At 42.9% G+C, this 16,060-nt stretch overlaps 2 protein-coding genes across 8 annotated transcripts in view; one reads left to right on the top strand and one right to left on the bottom strand.

Annotated features, from left to right (window-relative positions):
• The window catches only part of LOC113450089 (E3 ubiquitin-protein ligase TRIM39-like), a 58,206-nt gene that overhangs the window by 23,399 nt on the left and 18,747 nt on the right, over nucleotides 1-16,060 (top strand). Inside the window, exons 4-7 of one of the 7 annotated variants that reach the window (XM_087928525.1) lie at nucleotides 2,890-2,912; nucleotides 5,731-5,849; nucleotides 6,983-7,015; nucleotides 7,354-8,447. The exons of 2 other annotated variants lie outside the window; for them this stretch is intronic. In XM_087928525.1, coding sequence (XP_087784651.1) covers nucleotides 2,890-2,912; nucleotides 5,731-5,849; nucleotides 6,983-7,015; nucleotides 7,354-7,832 — 654 coding nt within the window. In that variant the 3' untranslated portion in view covers nucleotides 7,833-8,447. Of the gene's footprint in view, nucleotides 1-1,853; nucleotides 1,877-2,889; nucleotides 2,913-5,730; nucleotides 5,850-6,982; nucleotides 7,016-7,353; nucleotides 8,448-16,060 lie in introns of those variants that run through there. 4 more of the 7 variants (XM_087928524.1, XM_087928523.1, XM_087928527.1 and 1 more) reach the window with 4 other exon arrangements.
• Nucleotides 10,656-13,275, bottom strand: LOC113449063 (zinc finger protein RFP-like). The gene is made up of 3 exons (XM_087928552.1): nucleotides 12,750-13,275; nucleotides 11,270-11,365; nucleotides 10,656-10,722 (listed from the first exon to the last, which is right to left on the bottom strand). The coding sequence occupies exons 1-3, from the start codon at nucleotides 13,161-13,163 to the stop codon at nucleotides 10,684-10,686; spliced, it is 549 nt and encodes a 182-aa protein (XP_087784678.1). The 5' UTR covers nucleotides 13,164-13,275; the 3' UTR covers nucleotides 10,656-10,683.

Below are 16,060 nucleotides of genomic sequence, written 5' to 3'. Positions count from 1 at the left end.
TTGCTGGGGGATTTGAGCTGGTGAGTTGTGATCTTGCTGTTTTGGCTTCTAGTTCGTGGTCCTGTTGCATCTTCATTGTGGGTGTCGGTTTGCTTCATGTATGGCTCGGAGGGTTTGAAGTGGGTAGTGATGCAGCTGTGGTGCACTACCCACTTCAACCCAGCCTCCTCAGCCATGGCTCCGACACCTCTACTATGCAGCAACTCCGAGCTAAGTCCCACCCCACTGCAACAGCAGGCTAGCAACAAGCTTCACCTGAACAGCCACCTGAGGCTGCGCCTCAGTCATTTTGCAGCCAATCGGAAGCCTATGCCACCCCTCAGTTTGCTGCCCCACCGCCAGTCAGATCCACCCCATTTAAAGGAGCTAGCTGCACGTCTTTACTGAAAAGCACAGAGCCGGAGACAGAAGCCTGAAGATGATGAATGAGACTTCATCAAAGCGTTGCCTAGATACTGTAGAATCTTACGCTGGAGAAAAACAACAAGATCCACATATAAATACCCGAGAACCTCAGAAAACAAATATATATATATATATATATATATTTGTTTTCTGAGGTCTGTGAGTATTATATGTGGATCTTTGGTTGTTCGGGTTTTCTCGAACAAAATCGAATTAGAAAACCAAGGAGTATCGAAATCCCCTGCACTGCCTGCCCTACCACATACATTGGACAAACTAACAGAAGAATAAGTGCACGCATTGAAGAACATAAGAACTCAATCAAAAAGAAGAAACGACCTCTTCCCTGGTCCAACACCTCAAAGCCACAGGACATGAAATTGATTTTAAAAATACCAGAACTATCGCCAAAACCGAACACTTCAACAGCAGAATAATCAGAGAAGCCATAGAGATAGAAAACGCCCACACAGCATGAACAAACGAGATGACACCTCCCGCCTTCCAGCCATTTGGAAACCCGCCCTCATGAACAGACGAGTACCTAACATGAAGAAGGACACCAGACCCACACCCATGAGAGCCACACAAGATGCCACCACCACACTTCCATATAGAAAACAGACTCCCACCCATTCAGAAAATGAGACACGACCATGGACCAGAAGCTGCACTGCAGCTGCATCACTACCCACTTCAAACCCCTCTGAGCCATACATGAAGCAAACCGACACCCACTATGAAGATGCAGCAGGACCACGTACTAGAAGCCAAACAGCAAGATCACAACTCACCAGCTCAAATCCCCCAGCAACTAAGACTAACCTGAGCACAACCAAGCCCCCACCTGAACAGAACACGCCTCCAACCAATCAGAACACGGCTAACCCCCAACCAAAGAGAACACAGCCAAACCCCTACCAATGAGAACACAGCCCCACCCAATCAGAACACAGCCAAGCCCCCACCCAATCAAGTCCCACCCCACTGGCAGTTAAAAGGAGGAAGCAGCTGCAATCTCACATTACTCTGAGAAGCACAGAGCCGGAGACAGAAGCCTGAAGATGATGAATGAGACTTCATCGAAACGTTGCCTAGATACTTTGAATCTTACGCGGAGAAAACCCGAACAACCAAAGATCCACATACAAATACCCGAGAACCTCAGAAAAAATATATATATATATATATATATATATATATATATATATATATATATATATATATATATATATATATATACTGTAATTGTGTTGGATATTACTGGGTTATAATTTTTCTTAGGCAAAAAAGTAAAAACAAAACCTCTAAAAGGTTCAACAGCTGGAGAAAAAAAAGCAATGGGAGCTTTTTCATTAAAAAATGGAAGTACTTTATATGTCTGTTGGTGTCTGCAATTTTCAGCCTAGCAGAGGCTCCTTTCAATGCTTCGTCTCTTTGTATTTTAGGACATCGGAAGCATCTTGAAGAAGTAAGTGAATCCACCCTTTTCTTTACAGTCTCAGAGATTTGCAGATCCTTCAGCAGGAGGGGTTTGAAGTGGGTAGTGATGCAGCTGTAGTGCAGCTTCTGGTCCATGGTCGTGTCTCATGAACAGACGAGTACCTAACATGAAGAAGGACACCAGACCCACACCCATGAGAGCCACACAAGATGCCACCACCACACTTCCATGTAGAAAACAGACTCTCACCCACTCAGAAGATGAGACACGACCATGGACCAGAAGCTGCACTACAGCTGCATCACTACCCACTTCAAACCCCTCCGAGCCATACATGAAACAAACCGACACCCACTATGAAGATGCAGCAGGACCACGAACTAGAAGCCAAACAGCAAGATCACAACTCACCAGCTCAAATCCCCCAGCAACTAAGACTAACCGGAGCACAACCAAGCCCCCACCTGAACAGAACACGCCTCCAACCAATCAGAACACGGCTAACCCCCAACCAATCAGAACACAACCAAACACCCTACCAATGAGAACACACCCCCACCCAATCAGAACACAGCCAAGCCCCCACCCAATCAAGTCCCACCCCCACTGGCAGTTAAAAGGAGGAAGCAGCTGCAATCTCACATTACTCTGAGAAGCACAGAGCCGGAGACAGAAGCCTGAAGATGATGAATGAGACTTCATCGAAACGTTGCCTAGATACTTCGAATCTTACGCGGGAGAAAACCCGAACAACCAAAGATCCACATATAAATACCCGCGAGAACCTCAGAAAACATATATATATATATACACACACACACACACACACACACACTGTAATTGTGTTGGATATTACTGGGTTATAATTTTTCTTAGGCAAAAAAGTAAAAACAAAACCTCTAAAAGGTTCAACAGCTGGAGAAAAAAAGGCAATGGGAGCTTTTTCATTAAAAAATGGAAGTACTTTATATGTCTGTTGGTGTCTGCAATTTTCAGCCTAGCAGAGGCTCCTTTCAATGCTTTGTCTCTTTGTTTTTTAGGACATCGGAACTATCTTGAAGAAGTAAGTGAATCCACCCTTTTCTTTACAGTCTGAGAGATTTGTAGATCCTCCAGCAGTTTTCCTATTTTGGAAAGTTCTGGTTGTATTTAGCAGTATTTTAATGTAAAGAGAATGTACTGTACTTCAGGGCTTTTTAGACATTTCCTCAGATAACTTCAACACAATATAATTAAAAATGTTTGATATGATCAAGTATTATGGTTGGTTTCACAGTCAGCCAGATGTTTAAATTGAATTTGGCATTTTTATCCACCTACTGAGTCCTTCCCAAGAAGAGACAGATGTTTGATGGTTTTAAAGGTATCATTGTAGGATGTAAGCTGCTCCAAGTAATGCAACTATCCTAAATACATGCCGGTTGGGATTACAGGGACACTGTGGCAGATGTTAACTGCGATTTCATTGCATTACCTTTAAGTTTAAATTTATTGTCATTGAACCTCGTACAATTAAATGCCATCTTGAGTGTACATCATACATAAGAAAACTATAAATAATAATAAGAGAAATAGAAATAGAACAACTATGGCAAAGGCAAGCCAGGGTGGTCCCAAAAGTACTGGAGCACCACTTGAACACCATTGGCATTGACAAATTTGCCATCAATCAATTGCAGAAGGCAGCTTTACTTGGAACAGCTTCGATCCTGTGGCGATATCTGTAGCACCATCAAACATCCAGATTTGCCCATCCCAGGTCATTGGTAAGGACTCGATAGGTAGACAAAAATGCCAAACCCAGTCCGAACATCTGGCTGACTATGCAATAATAATAACAAAAAAAAAAAACAGACATCTTCACATTCTACACAATTGAATTGAAAACCCTTGATGCTGCATTAGTACTGCGTTATACAGTAGAATTCAACATAGTTACTGCTTTGGCATAGAAGCTAATTTTCAGCCTGTTTGTCCTTGTTTTTATTATCCTGTACTGTCTGCCAGATGGCAATAGTTCAAAAAAAAAAAAAAAAGGTTGCCCAGGATGAGATGAATCTTTGAGCATATTTTGAACTTTCTTAAAGCAGTGAGAGCTATAAAGCTCTTCCAAAGAGGGGAGAGGTCAACCAATGATCCTCTGGGCAATGATGTTAATTCTCTGGAGCACTTTCCTATCTGCCACTGTGTAATTAGCAAACCATACACAGGTGCAGTAAGTTAAGATACTCTCTATAGTACAGCGGTAGAAGGTCACCAGGAATTTTTCATTCAGTTATTGTTTCCCGAGAAGTCTCGGGTAGAATAATCTCTGGGCCCTTTTGACCAGTACTGCAGTGTGAGCACCCCAGGTCAGGTCCTCGTTTATGGTAACAGCCAGAAACTTAAAACTGGCCACTTGCTCCACTTGGTCTCCAATGATAACCAAGGCCTGCATGTCTTATATATTCCTTCTGTAGTCCACTATAAGCTCCTTGGTCTTATTGGTGTTAAGGACCAAATTATTGTCTCCACACCATGAAAGCAACCGGTCCACCTCATCTTGACAGACACACACACACCCGGAGATGAGTCCCAGCACAGTTGTATTATCTGCAAATTTAGTATTAGTAGCGTGAATGGGAATGCAGTCATGTACATAAAGAGTATAGAGTAAGGACTCAACACACAACCCTGTGGTGTACCAGTATTAAGAATAAGGGCCGAGGAGGTTCAATTACTTAATCTGACCCCCTGAGAGCAGCCAGACAGGAAATCCATAATCCAAAGGTAGATTGAATGAAAAAGCCCAAGGTCCTTAAGTTTAGACACTAGTCTATGTGGAAGAATTGTGTTAAATGCAGAACTAAAATCCATCAAGATGACTTTGAATGTTAAATCCATCGTCTAATTACCTATGTCACCCCTATTAGTCATTGGTCATTTGGTAAGATACGATCCATTGTTTTGGCCAAGAGATCCACAAGAATTTTCAAGAGTAGGGAGCCCAAAACTGAAACTTGGTGGCCTCTACTAGATCTCTTGTTGAACTTGATGAATGTGGATAAATGCAGTTCTGGATCGGGATCCACTGGGTCACCATGGTGCCCATATTTGGATAGCTGGCCAGAGACATGACTGAAGCCTGGGAAACGGGGGCCCTTGTCAGCCCACAGGAGTACTGACCTACCACCAGCTGACGAGGTGCTTAGGAGCCAAGGACAGGGCCACACAAGAAAAAGGCATTCTATGAATTAATAGGTGGCCATCAACACCCCACTTAAACAGTGAAAGCCACACACAACCAGGGACCACATAAATACAACGTGTAGAACAGCCCAGGGCACACATTCTGGTGACGGAGAGAGAAGTTTCCTGAGGATGGGCTCCAGCCTGAGTCCACAAGCTCAGAAGAAAAAAACTTCTGGTAACCAACCCAGACCGGATCCTATAGCTATCCAATCCTCAAGCACCGCCTGATGCTTTAGGAAGCTGCTTCTATTGGCAGGTTGATAACGGTTACACGAACTGGGCATGGCTAGGCCAGGGAAGAGAAGGGCCAGGGAAGACAGGATAGCAGGGTTCCAGTATGTGAGGGGCGGCCACAGAGAGGAAGGGGTCAAGCTGTTTCCCAAAGCACCTGTAGGCCAGACAAGGAGTAATGGATGGAAACTGATCAAAGAGAGGTTCAACCTAGAAATAAGGAGAAATTTTCTGAATGAGGAGAATGAACCCATGAAACAGCTTTGCCTTCAGACGTTGTGGGGGCTTCATCACGAGAAGCTTTCAAGAGGCTGGACTGCCATCTGTCAGAAACAGTGTCGGGTCTCCTGCTTGGTCAGTTGGGTGGGTTGGACTAGATGACCTTCCAACTCTGTTATTCTGCTCTTTTGTCTTGCCAGATTCCAGGCTAAGGAAACATATGAGAATCCGATGGATTTACTTCTAGAGCCGAAGTGGACAATCTGGGATTGCAGTGATGTAATTCCGCTTCTGAAAAATGCCATGAAAAACTTGAGAGGTAAAAAAATAGCCGCTGGGGTTTTACTGGACAAAATTTTGAGCATCCAAGAGATTCTGGATCACTGTCAGGGGATCAAAGAAGGATCAATTTCAGGATGAGTGGAAGAGAGATCCTTCCTTTCTCTGGGGAAAGGCCTTGTGTCTTGGCACCAGGAGGGGAAGAAGGATCTTTCTGGTTGCTCCCATTACAGATTTGCTAAAAAAGGGAACCATTAGCTACTCATAGTTGACCATTTACAATCAATTCTTAACTTACAACAGTTCGCTTAGTGACTGTTCACAGTTAGAATGGCGCTGAGAAAGTGACTTATGACCATTTTTCACAGTTATGACCATTGTATCATTCCCACAACCATGTGATTTACTTTTGGGTGCTTGAGGACGGGTTCATATTTATGACGGTTGTAGTTGGGAACACAGGCAGCTACCAGGAGAAAAAGAATTGGTCAGGAAAGCCTTTTTCAAAGAAGGAGGTGGCCAAAGATTTACATTCCCCAGAGGGGTAATTAAACATGTCCTTCTTTTCAACAGATTCTACTTGTCCCAGAAAAGGGACTGGTGGCTTGGCTGAGGTTTCTTGGATTCTCACTTGGATTCTGCCCCACCCCCCCTCTCTCATGCATTTGAGCATGCAAGAAGGGGCAGGAAAGGAGAAAGGGAAAGAGGAAAGAGAAGGAAAAAGAAGAAAAGATGGGAAGAGAGCAAGGAAGGAAAAATAAAGAAAGAGGGGAAGGAAGATGTTAGAATGAAGAGGGGAGGAAAAAGAAAAGGAAGGAAAGAAGGAGAGTATAATGAGAGAGGGAGAGTCTGAGGGAAGTCCTGCCTTACCCCTTGGTCACCACAGGAGCCCCCCCTGCACAAGTCTCATGTCGCTCCCACCAAGCCACGCCCACATATGGCCACACCCACCCCAGCCCTCTGAGGTCAAACAAAACCCTGATGCGGCCCTCAATGAAATGGAGTTTGGCACCCCTGATATATAGACACCAACGACATTTTAGCTTGTAGCTTTCCTTCTTCCTTATTTCCTAATTTGAGTCCAAGGAAAGCAAACCAGGGTATCTGAGGGAGGCCCTTCTGTTGCTCCAATTCCAGTGATGAGATGCTGAATCCCCCTCTTTTCTTCCCCAGATACTCTGGAAAGTGGACTTCAACTACAGGAAGGTAAATATGAATTATAGGAATTGCAACTGCTTGCTATTTTAAGCTGTGATGCCAGTAACCTTAAGAGAAACATAGATTAAAAAAAAAGAAAAATATAGGATTAAATACCTTAATATACCTTAGATACCAGGAAACTTTAATGATTGTATGATTTGTGAACTATTCCTTTCCATTAATATGTACAATATGAGCTTATGCAGCAGAGACAAATTCCTTGTGTGACTGATACACACTTGGCCAAATAAAGCTGTTCTTCTTTCTGTTCTTTTCACACACCAGGCCTGCAACTGAAGCTCTTGTTCTTTTCCTTCCTTCCTTCCTCCCCTTCCCCCTTACAGTGCATGTAACTCTGGATCCAGACACAGCTGATCCTGACTGCCTTAAGATCTCCGAAGATCGAAAAAGTGTCACAGGAGTTACGGGATGGTCCCATAAATGTTCTGTCCTTGGCTGTCAGATGTTCTCATCAGGGAGACATTTCTGGGATGTTATTGTAGGTGGTACAAGAGGATGGAATGTAGGGGTTACCACCAAGCCAGTGAACTTTAAAAATGTTCTTGTGGAGACCAGGGAGTGGCAGGTTTCGGAATGCGGTGGGGACTACATGGCCCTCTCTCCGTCAAAATGCTGTACACTGGTCCTGTCTGAGAGGCCCACGAGAATTCGCATCTTTCTCAACTGCGAAGGGGGACAAGTGAGCTTCTTTGATGCCAGGACCGCAGCTCTGCTCCATACATTCTCAGACGCTTCCTTGGTTGGAGAGACCCTCCTGCCCTATTTCTACTTGGGAGTGGGTCCCTGCATGACACTCCCCTAACAGGTTAGGTGGCCTTGTAAATTGAAGGAGTGGATCAATTAGTTGATCTAGAGAGAAATAACCTGACCATCATTTAAATGTCTCTGAATTTAAAAAAAAATGAGGTGTCTTAGAAACTTTATAGGCTTTAGCATCATGTCTTGAGGTGTATGAATATTAAAAAATACCTTATCTTACAGCTAAACCCATAAATCGTTGTTTTAGATGTCCATCATAGCTCTCTCATTTATGTATCAGGCTTGTTTGTTTAATGTTTAGTTGCCATCAATGATTGTGGAAGTTCCCATTAACTCAGTGTATTCTGTAATTTTTCCCTCCTTTTTTCTTTCCTCCCCTGTTTTTTCTGTTTCCTTTTAAATATGCATATAATTGTCATCATCCCAACAAACCCTAGCAGGGCTTCAGCAGCTATTAGACTCAATATAAGCTTTACAGCCTCACAGGGTGTTTTTTTTTACAAATCCTACTGCTACTTCTGTCTTTTTATACTTCACTCACTCAGTTATCTACAACAATCGGATTATTGATTATAAGACTGATCTAATTTTATAGGTGCTTCATGGATTTTAATTCCTCCCTTTGCAATTTTACATACAGAAATTTATTTTTTCCTTATGTTATTCTGCCAATATGAGTTTTTATTTCGATTTTAGGGTGATGTCATTAGTTTTAAGATGTGTGAAAAAAATATCAGTGGATTGTTCAGTGTAACAACTGAAGACGGACAAGCTGCTGTTGCCAAAGGAGCAAGTGAGGAATCCAAACATACCGAATACAGGCGGTCCTCGGCCTACAACCACAATTGAGCCCCCAATTTCTGTTGCTGAATGAGACAGTTGTTAAGTGAGCTTTGTCCCATTTTACGACCTTTCTTGCCCCTGTTGTTCAGTGAATCACTGCAGTTGTTAAGCTAGTCACATGGTTGCTAAGTGAATCTGGCTTCCCCATTGACTTTGCTTGTCAGGAGGTCACAAAAGGGGATCACCTGACTCGGGGACACGGCAACCGTCATAAATAGGAACCAATGGCCAAACACTGGAAAGTTGATCATGTAATCATGGGGATGCTGCCATGGCCATAAGCAGGGGGGGCTGCTGGGGGCTCACGGGGGCTTGGGAGGGCCCCTTGCTAAGGTTCTGCAGAGAACCCTCAAATCCCGTTCCTGCCTGCCCCGCCCACCCCGCCCCTCCCAGGAGTCCCCATGCAGCCCGTTTGGATGCCAGGTAAGTGCAGGCTGTGCGCGGAGGCTCCGGGAGGCTTAAAAATGGGCCTCCCGGAAGTTCGGGAAGGCCAGAAATGGGCCCATTTCCGGCTTCCAGGGAGCCTCCAGAGCCCGGGGAGCACAAACACCCCCAGCAACTGTGGTGCAGGAGGCTGACTAGGCCACACCCACCATGGCCACACCCACCCAGCAACCTGGCAGAGCGGTGGTCGCCAACTGGTGGGCCCGGAGAAAATTTTGGTGGTCCAAAGAGAAATGTTCCCCCCAAGTACTCCCCCCAAAAGCAATCCAGGCTGCTCCAGAACACAAGGCTGTGCCACCCACATGACCTGCCCACCCACCGGCCCCCACCCTTCGACCGAGCGCAAACCTTACCTTGAGTAGAGCCACGCGAGCTGGAACTGGAAGTTAAGACCAACGGTGGGGAAGGAAATCCGCCCCGGGGTGGATTGCTGACGTTGGTGGAAAAAGTCGGTCCCGTATTCCAGAGCTGCAGTAGTCACAGGACTGGCCCTTTGGTCATCCTGGAGCAGCTCCTCCAGTCCATGGCAGGCCGGTGCACCCGGGTGGAGGAGCAGCTGCTCTGGGATGACCAAAGCACCAGTCTTGTGACTACTGCAGCTCTGGAATATGGGACCGACTTTCCCACCAACGTCAGCAAGCCACTGTCTGTCAAAATTCATATTAGTGGTCCATGGGATTTAAGATTATGAGTTTGGTGGTCCCTTGAGGTCCAAAAGATTGGCAACCTCTGGGGCAGAGAACCCCTTGCTAAAAATTTTGAAGCCGACCCCTGGTCATAAGTATGAAAATTTGTCATAGGGCACTTTTAATGTGTATATCAATCGTGGGATTCAATTTTTTTTTACTACCAGTTCTGTGGGCATGGCAGGGGAAGGTTACTGCAAAATCCCCATTCCCTCCCCACCCCACTAACCTGCTTTCCAGCTCCGTTCTCCTTTGCAGGGCAACCAAAGAAGACCCAGCCGATCAGCTGGGACTCAGGAGGCAGAGAATAGATGGAGGCAGGGCCAGTCAGAGGTGGTATTTTCTGGTTCTCCGAACTACTGTGTGGGGAGGGTTTCCTCTTTCAAATTCTTGGGAGTGCTTATTAGTCAAGACCTCACCTGGAAAAAGAACACCTCCCTGGTGGTTGCGAAGGCCCAACAGAGACTTCATTTCCTTAGTGTCTTTGGAAAAAATAAGTCCATGATAGAAAGTGTCCTCGCATGCTGTGTAACAGTGTAGTACGCTGGTTCAACTGCCGTGGACAGGAAGGCACTACAGAGAGTGATTAATTGGGCACAAGAAAGCACTGGAAGACATCGCCAGGTCTCGCTGTTTCAGCAGAGGAAGGGAGATACTGAGGGACGATTCTCATCCTGGTCCGTGTCTTCTCTCACTTTTACCATCGGGCAGAAGACAGAAGCAGAGCCCGCCAGACAAACAGGTTTAAAAGCAGCTTTTATCCATGGGCTGTCAGACTCCTAAATACAACTAAAATTGCTCCATGCGTACATGGAAACATATGACTTTTTTCTCCCTAATTACTTGTATAAGGACCATAACATATTTAATTGCTATATTTTATTGTCTAACCATTACAACTAGAGTTGTAGTTCTCTGAATTCAGCCACTATATATTTTTTTTACTTTTTCGCTGAGATCCTGGAACAAGAAAGGCATACTTTTAATTATTTTACTTAATTATTTTTATTTTAACTGCTATAATAATTAAACGGATTCCCTTCCAGAACTGAGGTGGGAGACTTTCCTAAGGAGAAAAATAACCCTTTTGATATAAAAAAGGGCAGAGGGGAAGGTTTCTAAAAAGAAAAAGGTTTCGGTTTAAATGATCTCTCATGAAAATTTTCTTGGCAATCAGGGATTCCAAAAAAGGAGACAGAAAAATGAGTTCACATTTTTTTCAATAAAATGAAATAGTTTGCATTAATTTATTATGCCAACCAAACCCCTTCTAGAAAAGAGGGCTCATGGGATAGCTGCAGTTAACCCAACTGTGACTCATTCAGCCAATGGTGACATCTCAGTCCCCAGGTTAAGAACAAGTCCTGTGCCCTAATACTGTCTTTAGCTTGAATTTCCCTTAAGTCAGAATTTGTACTTGCAAACAGGCTGCCTATTATCCAAGATGGCGGATGGGGTTCTCCTTCCTATTAGCTCAGAAGCTCCTCAGCATTGGATCAATACTTACAAGCATCTCCTGCACTGTTTGCTCTGTGTCGCTTTTGTAAGTAGCTATTTTTTCTTTCTGCTCCTTCTGAGCCTTCAGACAATCCTCCACCTTGATCTGAAGAGAAAATACAACTTTTGAGTTCCGTAAATAATTACATTGGAGGAAAGACCCAGATAGATGATAGATGCAATCGTCATAAATACATGGCAGTTGCCAAGCATCCAAATTTTGATCATGTGACCACAGAATACTTGCAATGATCACAAGGGTGAAAAACCTTATGACACTTTTTCCATTATTGTTCTAACTTTGAATCGTACTAAATGAATGGTTCTAAGTCGAGGACTACTTGCAATGATATTAAATGGAGCTGCCTGAGTCTCCTGTTTGCAGTCATCCCAGAAGCATCACTGAGAAATGAAAGTTTGGGCTGACCCAGCAGGAGTGTTTTTCGGGGTCTGCACTCAAGATTTTGACAATTTTGCTCTAGAGCAATTGTGGAAAGGGAGCTGGTAGAAAGGGAGCCTATTTCTCCCTACAGGCAATTTCCTTTGCTAAGCAAGACAGACACTGCAACCATCATTAATACTTGCCAATTGCCAATCACCCCAATTTCGATCAGTGACCAGGGATGCTACAATGGTCATAAGTGTGAAAACAGTCATAAGTCACTTTTTTCAATGGTATTGTAACTTTGAACAGTCACGAAACAAATGGTTTTAAGTCAAGGAATATGGGAAATCTGTCTTTAAAAATATTGTAGCCACAGAGGATATAAAGCAGGAGGTGAAGCTCTCAGGCTGGAACTAGGGAAGTTTGTTAAAGGAATGGCCAAGGCAGAAAGTTGCAGAGGAGTCTAATAAGAGCAGGAACGAATGGGGGGACACTGCTTCCTAGCAACAAGAAAATAACAAGGTAGTTAGAAGGATTCAGCTTAGAAGGATGCTAGCTAAGGCACATAGACATACACTTTGGTAACTTACTAGAATAATAAAATACACACCCCTTTTGATAAGAAAGCTTATTAGTATAAAATATGCAATTTATGAGGGAGGAGAAAAAAAATACATGTCAGGGAACCAATGAGTGATTCTTAGGGTGTTAACTTCCTGGATCTTAAGTGTGTAAAATTTCTATTTGTCTATGGTTAGGGGTCTCAGCTTTTTTTTAGCTCCTGAGATCTTTTTGCTAAAGTATTTCAATTAAATAATTCAATTGGAGGCTAAAACAAATGAAGAACGGTTGCAGGAACTGGATATGTCCCGTCTACTGAAAAGAAGGATTAGGGAAGACATGATGATAGCAATCTTGCAATATCTCAGGGGCTGCCACAAAAATCTCCAAAACAGAACCTGCTGTCTGGTTCTGATTGGCTTCTCCGCCAGGCTAAGCCCAGTTTGCCGAAAACAGAGGAAGCAAGTAAAGTGATCTAAGGATTGACAGGAAAGCCAAGGATCTGGATGCCCCTCCGCAACGATTCCTCCTGGCTGATTTCTACCTGGTATTCCCGGAAAGCCTCCTCCGCAGGGATCACCGAGTGGCCCCTGTGCTCTTTGGATCGGTCGCAGACCAAGCAGATGAGGGTCTCGTGGTGCTTACAAAAGAGCTTGAGGGGCTCCCGGTGCTTCGGGCAGAAGCTCCCCCCTTCCTCGCCCGGATGACGGCTGCATCCCCTGGCCACTTCAGCCACCCGCGCCAGCTGCCGGTTGGGGAGGACGCTGCGGGGCGCGAAGGTCTGTCTGCACTCGAGACAGGAAGCCTCCGATTCCGACGTCCCCCAACTGCGGGTCAGGCAGCCCCGGCAGAAGTTGTGGCCGCACTCCGGGATGAGCACGGGGTCCTGGAAAAGGTCCAGGCAAATGGAGCAGGTGGCTTCTTCCAGCAAATCCTGCAAGGAAGCTCCGGCTGCCATCGCCCCTTCCAAAAGGAAAGAGAAAACCGTTTTCGCGCCTTTCCCTCCAAATCAGGTGACTCCCAGGCGGGAATCCGAAGTGAATTGGTGCTCCTGCGTTTGCCTTCGCTGGCTTCGTAAAGAACTGCAGTATTTTAAAAAGAACAAATTGGGAATGAGGAAAAATTGACGGGACGGAGCCCCGATCCATTATTATTAGCCCAACCAGCTCGTTAAAGGGGAAATTCTTTTTACTGAAAAGGAAACATCCCTGGGACGAAGCCAGATTAATTCCAATTGATCCCAGCATCCTGTTAAAGAGAAGAGAAAGTTTTTAAAAACTGGGAAGAAGCCAACACTTATGTATGCTCCTCCCCCTCCGATCAATTATAGATCCAAACATTCTGCTAAAGGAGAGGTGGGGTACTCTCTGCAGTGCCTTCTTGTCTGGGGCTGTTGAACCAGCCTACCATACTGTTACACAGCATGCAAAGATACTTTCTATTGTGGACGGATAAAAAGAGGTCAATCAGCAGTTGTTCCACCTGATTTATTCCAAAGACTCTAAGGAAATGAAGTCTCTGTTGGGCCTTCCCAACCACCAGGGAGGTGTTGTTTTTCCAGGTGAGGTCTTGACTAATAAGTACTCCCAACATTTAAAAAGAGGAAACCCTCCCCACACAGCCCCCCTTGATACTACAGTGGGGCAGGTTCCTCTCTCTGCTTCCGGGAATCCAGCACCATCCAGCATTTTAACATTTGTCGTGGGTTTTTTTTTATAAATGTTTATTAATTTTAAAAAAACAAACATAAACAAAACATAAAAACATCAAGCCATCTTCCATATATATACATACTGTGTGATGGTTGGTTTACAAATTGTTTTGTGCTTCCATTTCGTAGTCTTCAATTACAATTACATTGTAGATATTCTCATACTTTCAATCAAATATTAAGTACATTCATATATTAATCAATTGTTTGACTATACTTTTATTCATTCATGTTTTATAACATAATCATATTTTACTTAATTTATTTTATAACGGATCATATTATCCTCCCAGATCTATCCTAGAATCATTTTGTAGATATAATTTTTTTAAAAAAGAATACATATATTTATTATTTTCTAAGAATCTACATATTTCATTACTATGTTTTATTATCTAACCATTGATAGAATAGATCCCAAACTTTATAAAATTGTTTATCATCTTGTTCTCTAATTTCAAATGTCAATCTACTCATTTCAGCACATTCCAATATTTTCTTAATGATCTCCTGTGATGGTAACTTCTCATTTTTCCAGTTTTTAGTAAATACAATCCTAGCCGCTGTTAATACATTTACAATCAGGTATTTCAAGTCTTTACTATATATTTCAGGTAAAATTCCCAATAAAAAAATCTCTGGTTTCAAGTCTATATGCTTATTTGTCATTTTTTCCAGCCACGTGTGGATTTTAGTCCAATATTTTTTAGCATCCGGACATGTCCACCACATATGGTAATATGAGCCAGGTGTCTGATGACATTTCCAGCATTTTTCGGATTCTTGAATATTCTTGCTATTCTTGTGGGGGAAAGTGCCACCTGTAAAACATCTTACACAAATTTTCTTTATATGTTGTTGACATTGTCATTTTATAATTTTGAGACCACAATTTTTGCCATTTCTCTAGATCAATCCCATATCCAAAATTCTTCCCGCAAGCAATCATAGTTTCTTTAACTTGTTCTTCTAATTTAATTTCTAATAAATATCCATACAATTTTTTAATCACCTTTTCATCAGCACCTGTAAAAATCTTATCTAAATCAGTCAGTTTATCATAGAAACCTTCTGTTTTAGAATCTTTATCATACCTTGGTTGTATTTCCGCATATGAAAACCAATTCATCTTTACACCTTGTTTCTCTAATTTTTGCATAGATTTAAGTTCACCCTTTTTATTCAATATTTCACCATATCTAACTGTTTATTCCTTTTTATATATTATAGGATAAGAGAATGCTTCAATAGTCGATAACCAGACTGGAATTTTCAAATAACATTGGTTATTCGCCAATTCACGTTATCAAATGCCTTCTGTGCATCTAAAAATATCAAAGCCATTTGTTTTTCAGGATATGCTTCGTAGTATTCCAAAGTGTCCAAGATTAATCTCATATTTTCTTTAATTTGTCTCTTTGGCAGAAATCCATTTTGATCAAGATGAATAAAATTATTTAAGTCTTTTTTGTCTTTCTGCCAATATTGAAGCAAAAATTTTATAGTCTGCGTTTAGTAGGGAAATAGAGGTCTCTAGTTCTTGATTTGTAATGGATTGGCCTCCTCTTTTGGAACAAGTGTAATATAAGCTTCTGACCATGATTTAGGTATTCTCTTCTTTAACATAACTTCATTCATAACTTCTAACAATGGAAGATTCAACGATTCTTGTAATGTTCTATAAAATTCTGCCAGAATTCCATCTGGGCCTGGTGCCTTTCCATTATTTTGCTTCTTGAGTTAACTCCATCACGGTTATATCGCTTTCTAACATTGTTTCAATCTCTTTAGGTATCTGGGGTAACTTAGCATTCTGATTATTCATATTGTCTTGTATTTTTGTTATGGAGTGCACCAGTAGAGGCTAAATCAATTTTGTTGTATACTATATATGCAGAATGACAATAAAATTTGTTATTATTATTTGACTTCTACAGACCCCAAATTGAGAGCCACTGATCTAGCCCAACAGAATTTCAAAGGGATGGGGATTACAGCCAGGGATCACCTAAGGCAGCTCAACAAAGTCAAGATGGCAGCCAGACCCGCCTTCCACCCATATGTAAATAAGGGGCGGGGCTTCCATCCCTTAGGCCTTTGTTGACTTCCCTTAGGGGTTTTGCTTTGCAGCATCTCCCCACTTC

Source organism: Pseudonaja textilis, chromosome 2 (genome assembly GCF_049901715.1).
Source record: "Pseudonaja textilis isolate UNSWEBS1 chromosome 2, rPseTex1.2, whole genome shotgun sequence".
NCBI classification, from domain to species: domain Eukaryota; kingdom Metazoa; phylum Chordata; class Lepidosauria; order Squamata; family Elapidae; genus Pseudonaja; species Pseudonaja textilis.
This window is presented reverse-complemented; position numbering and strand designations above follow the sequence as displayed.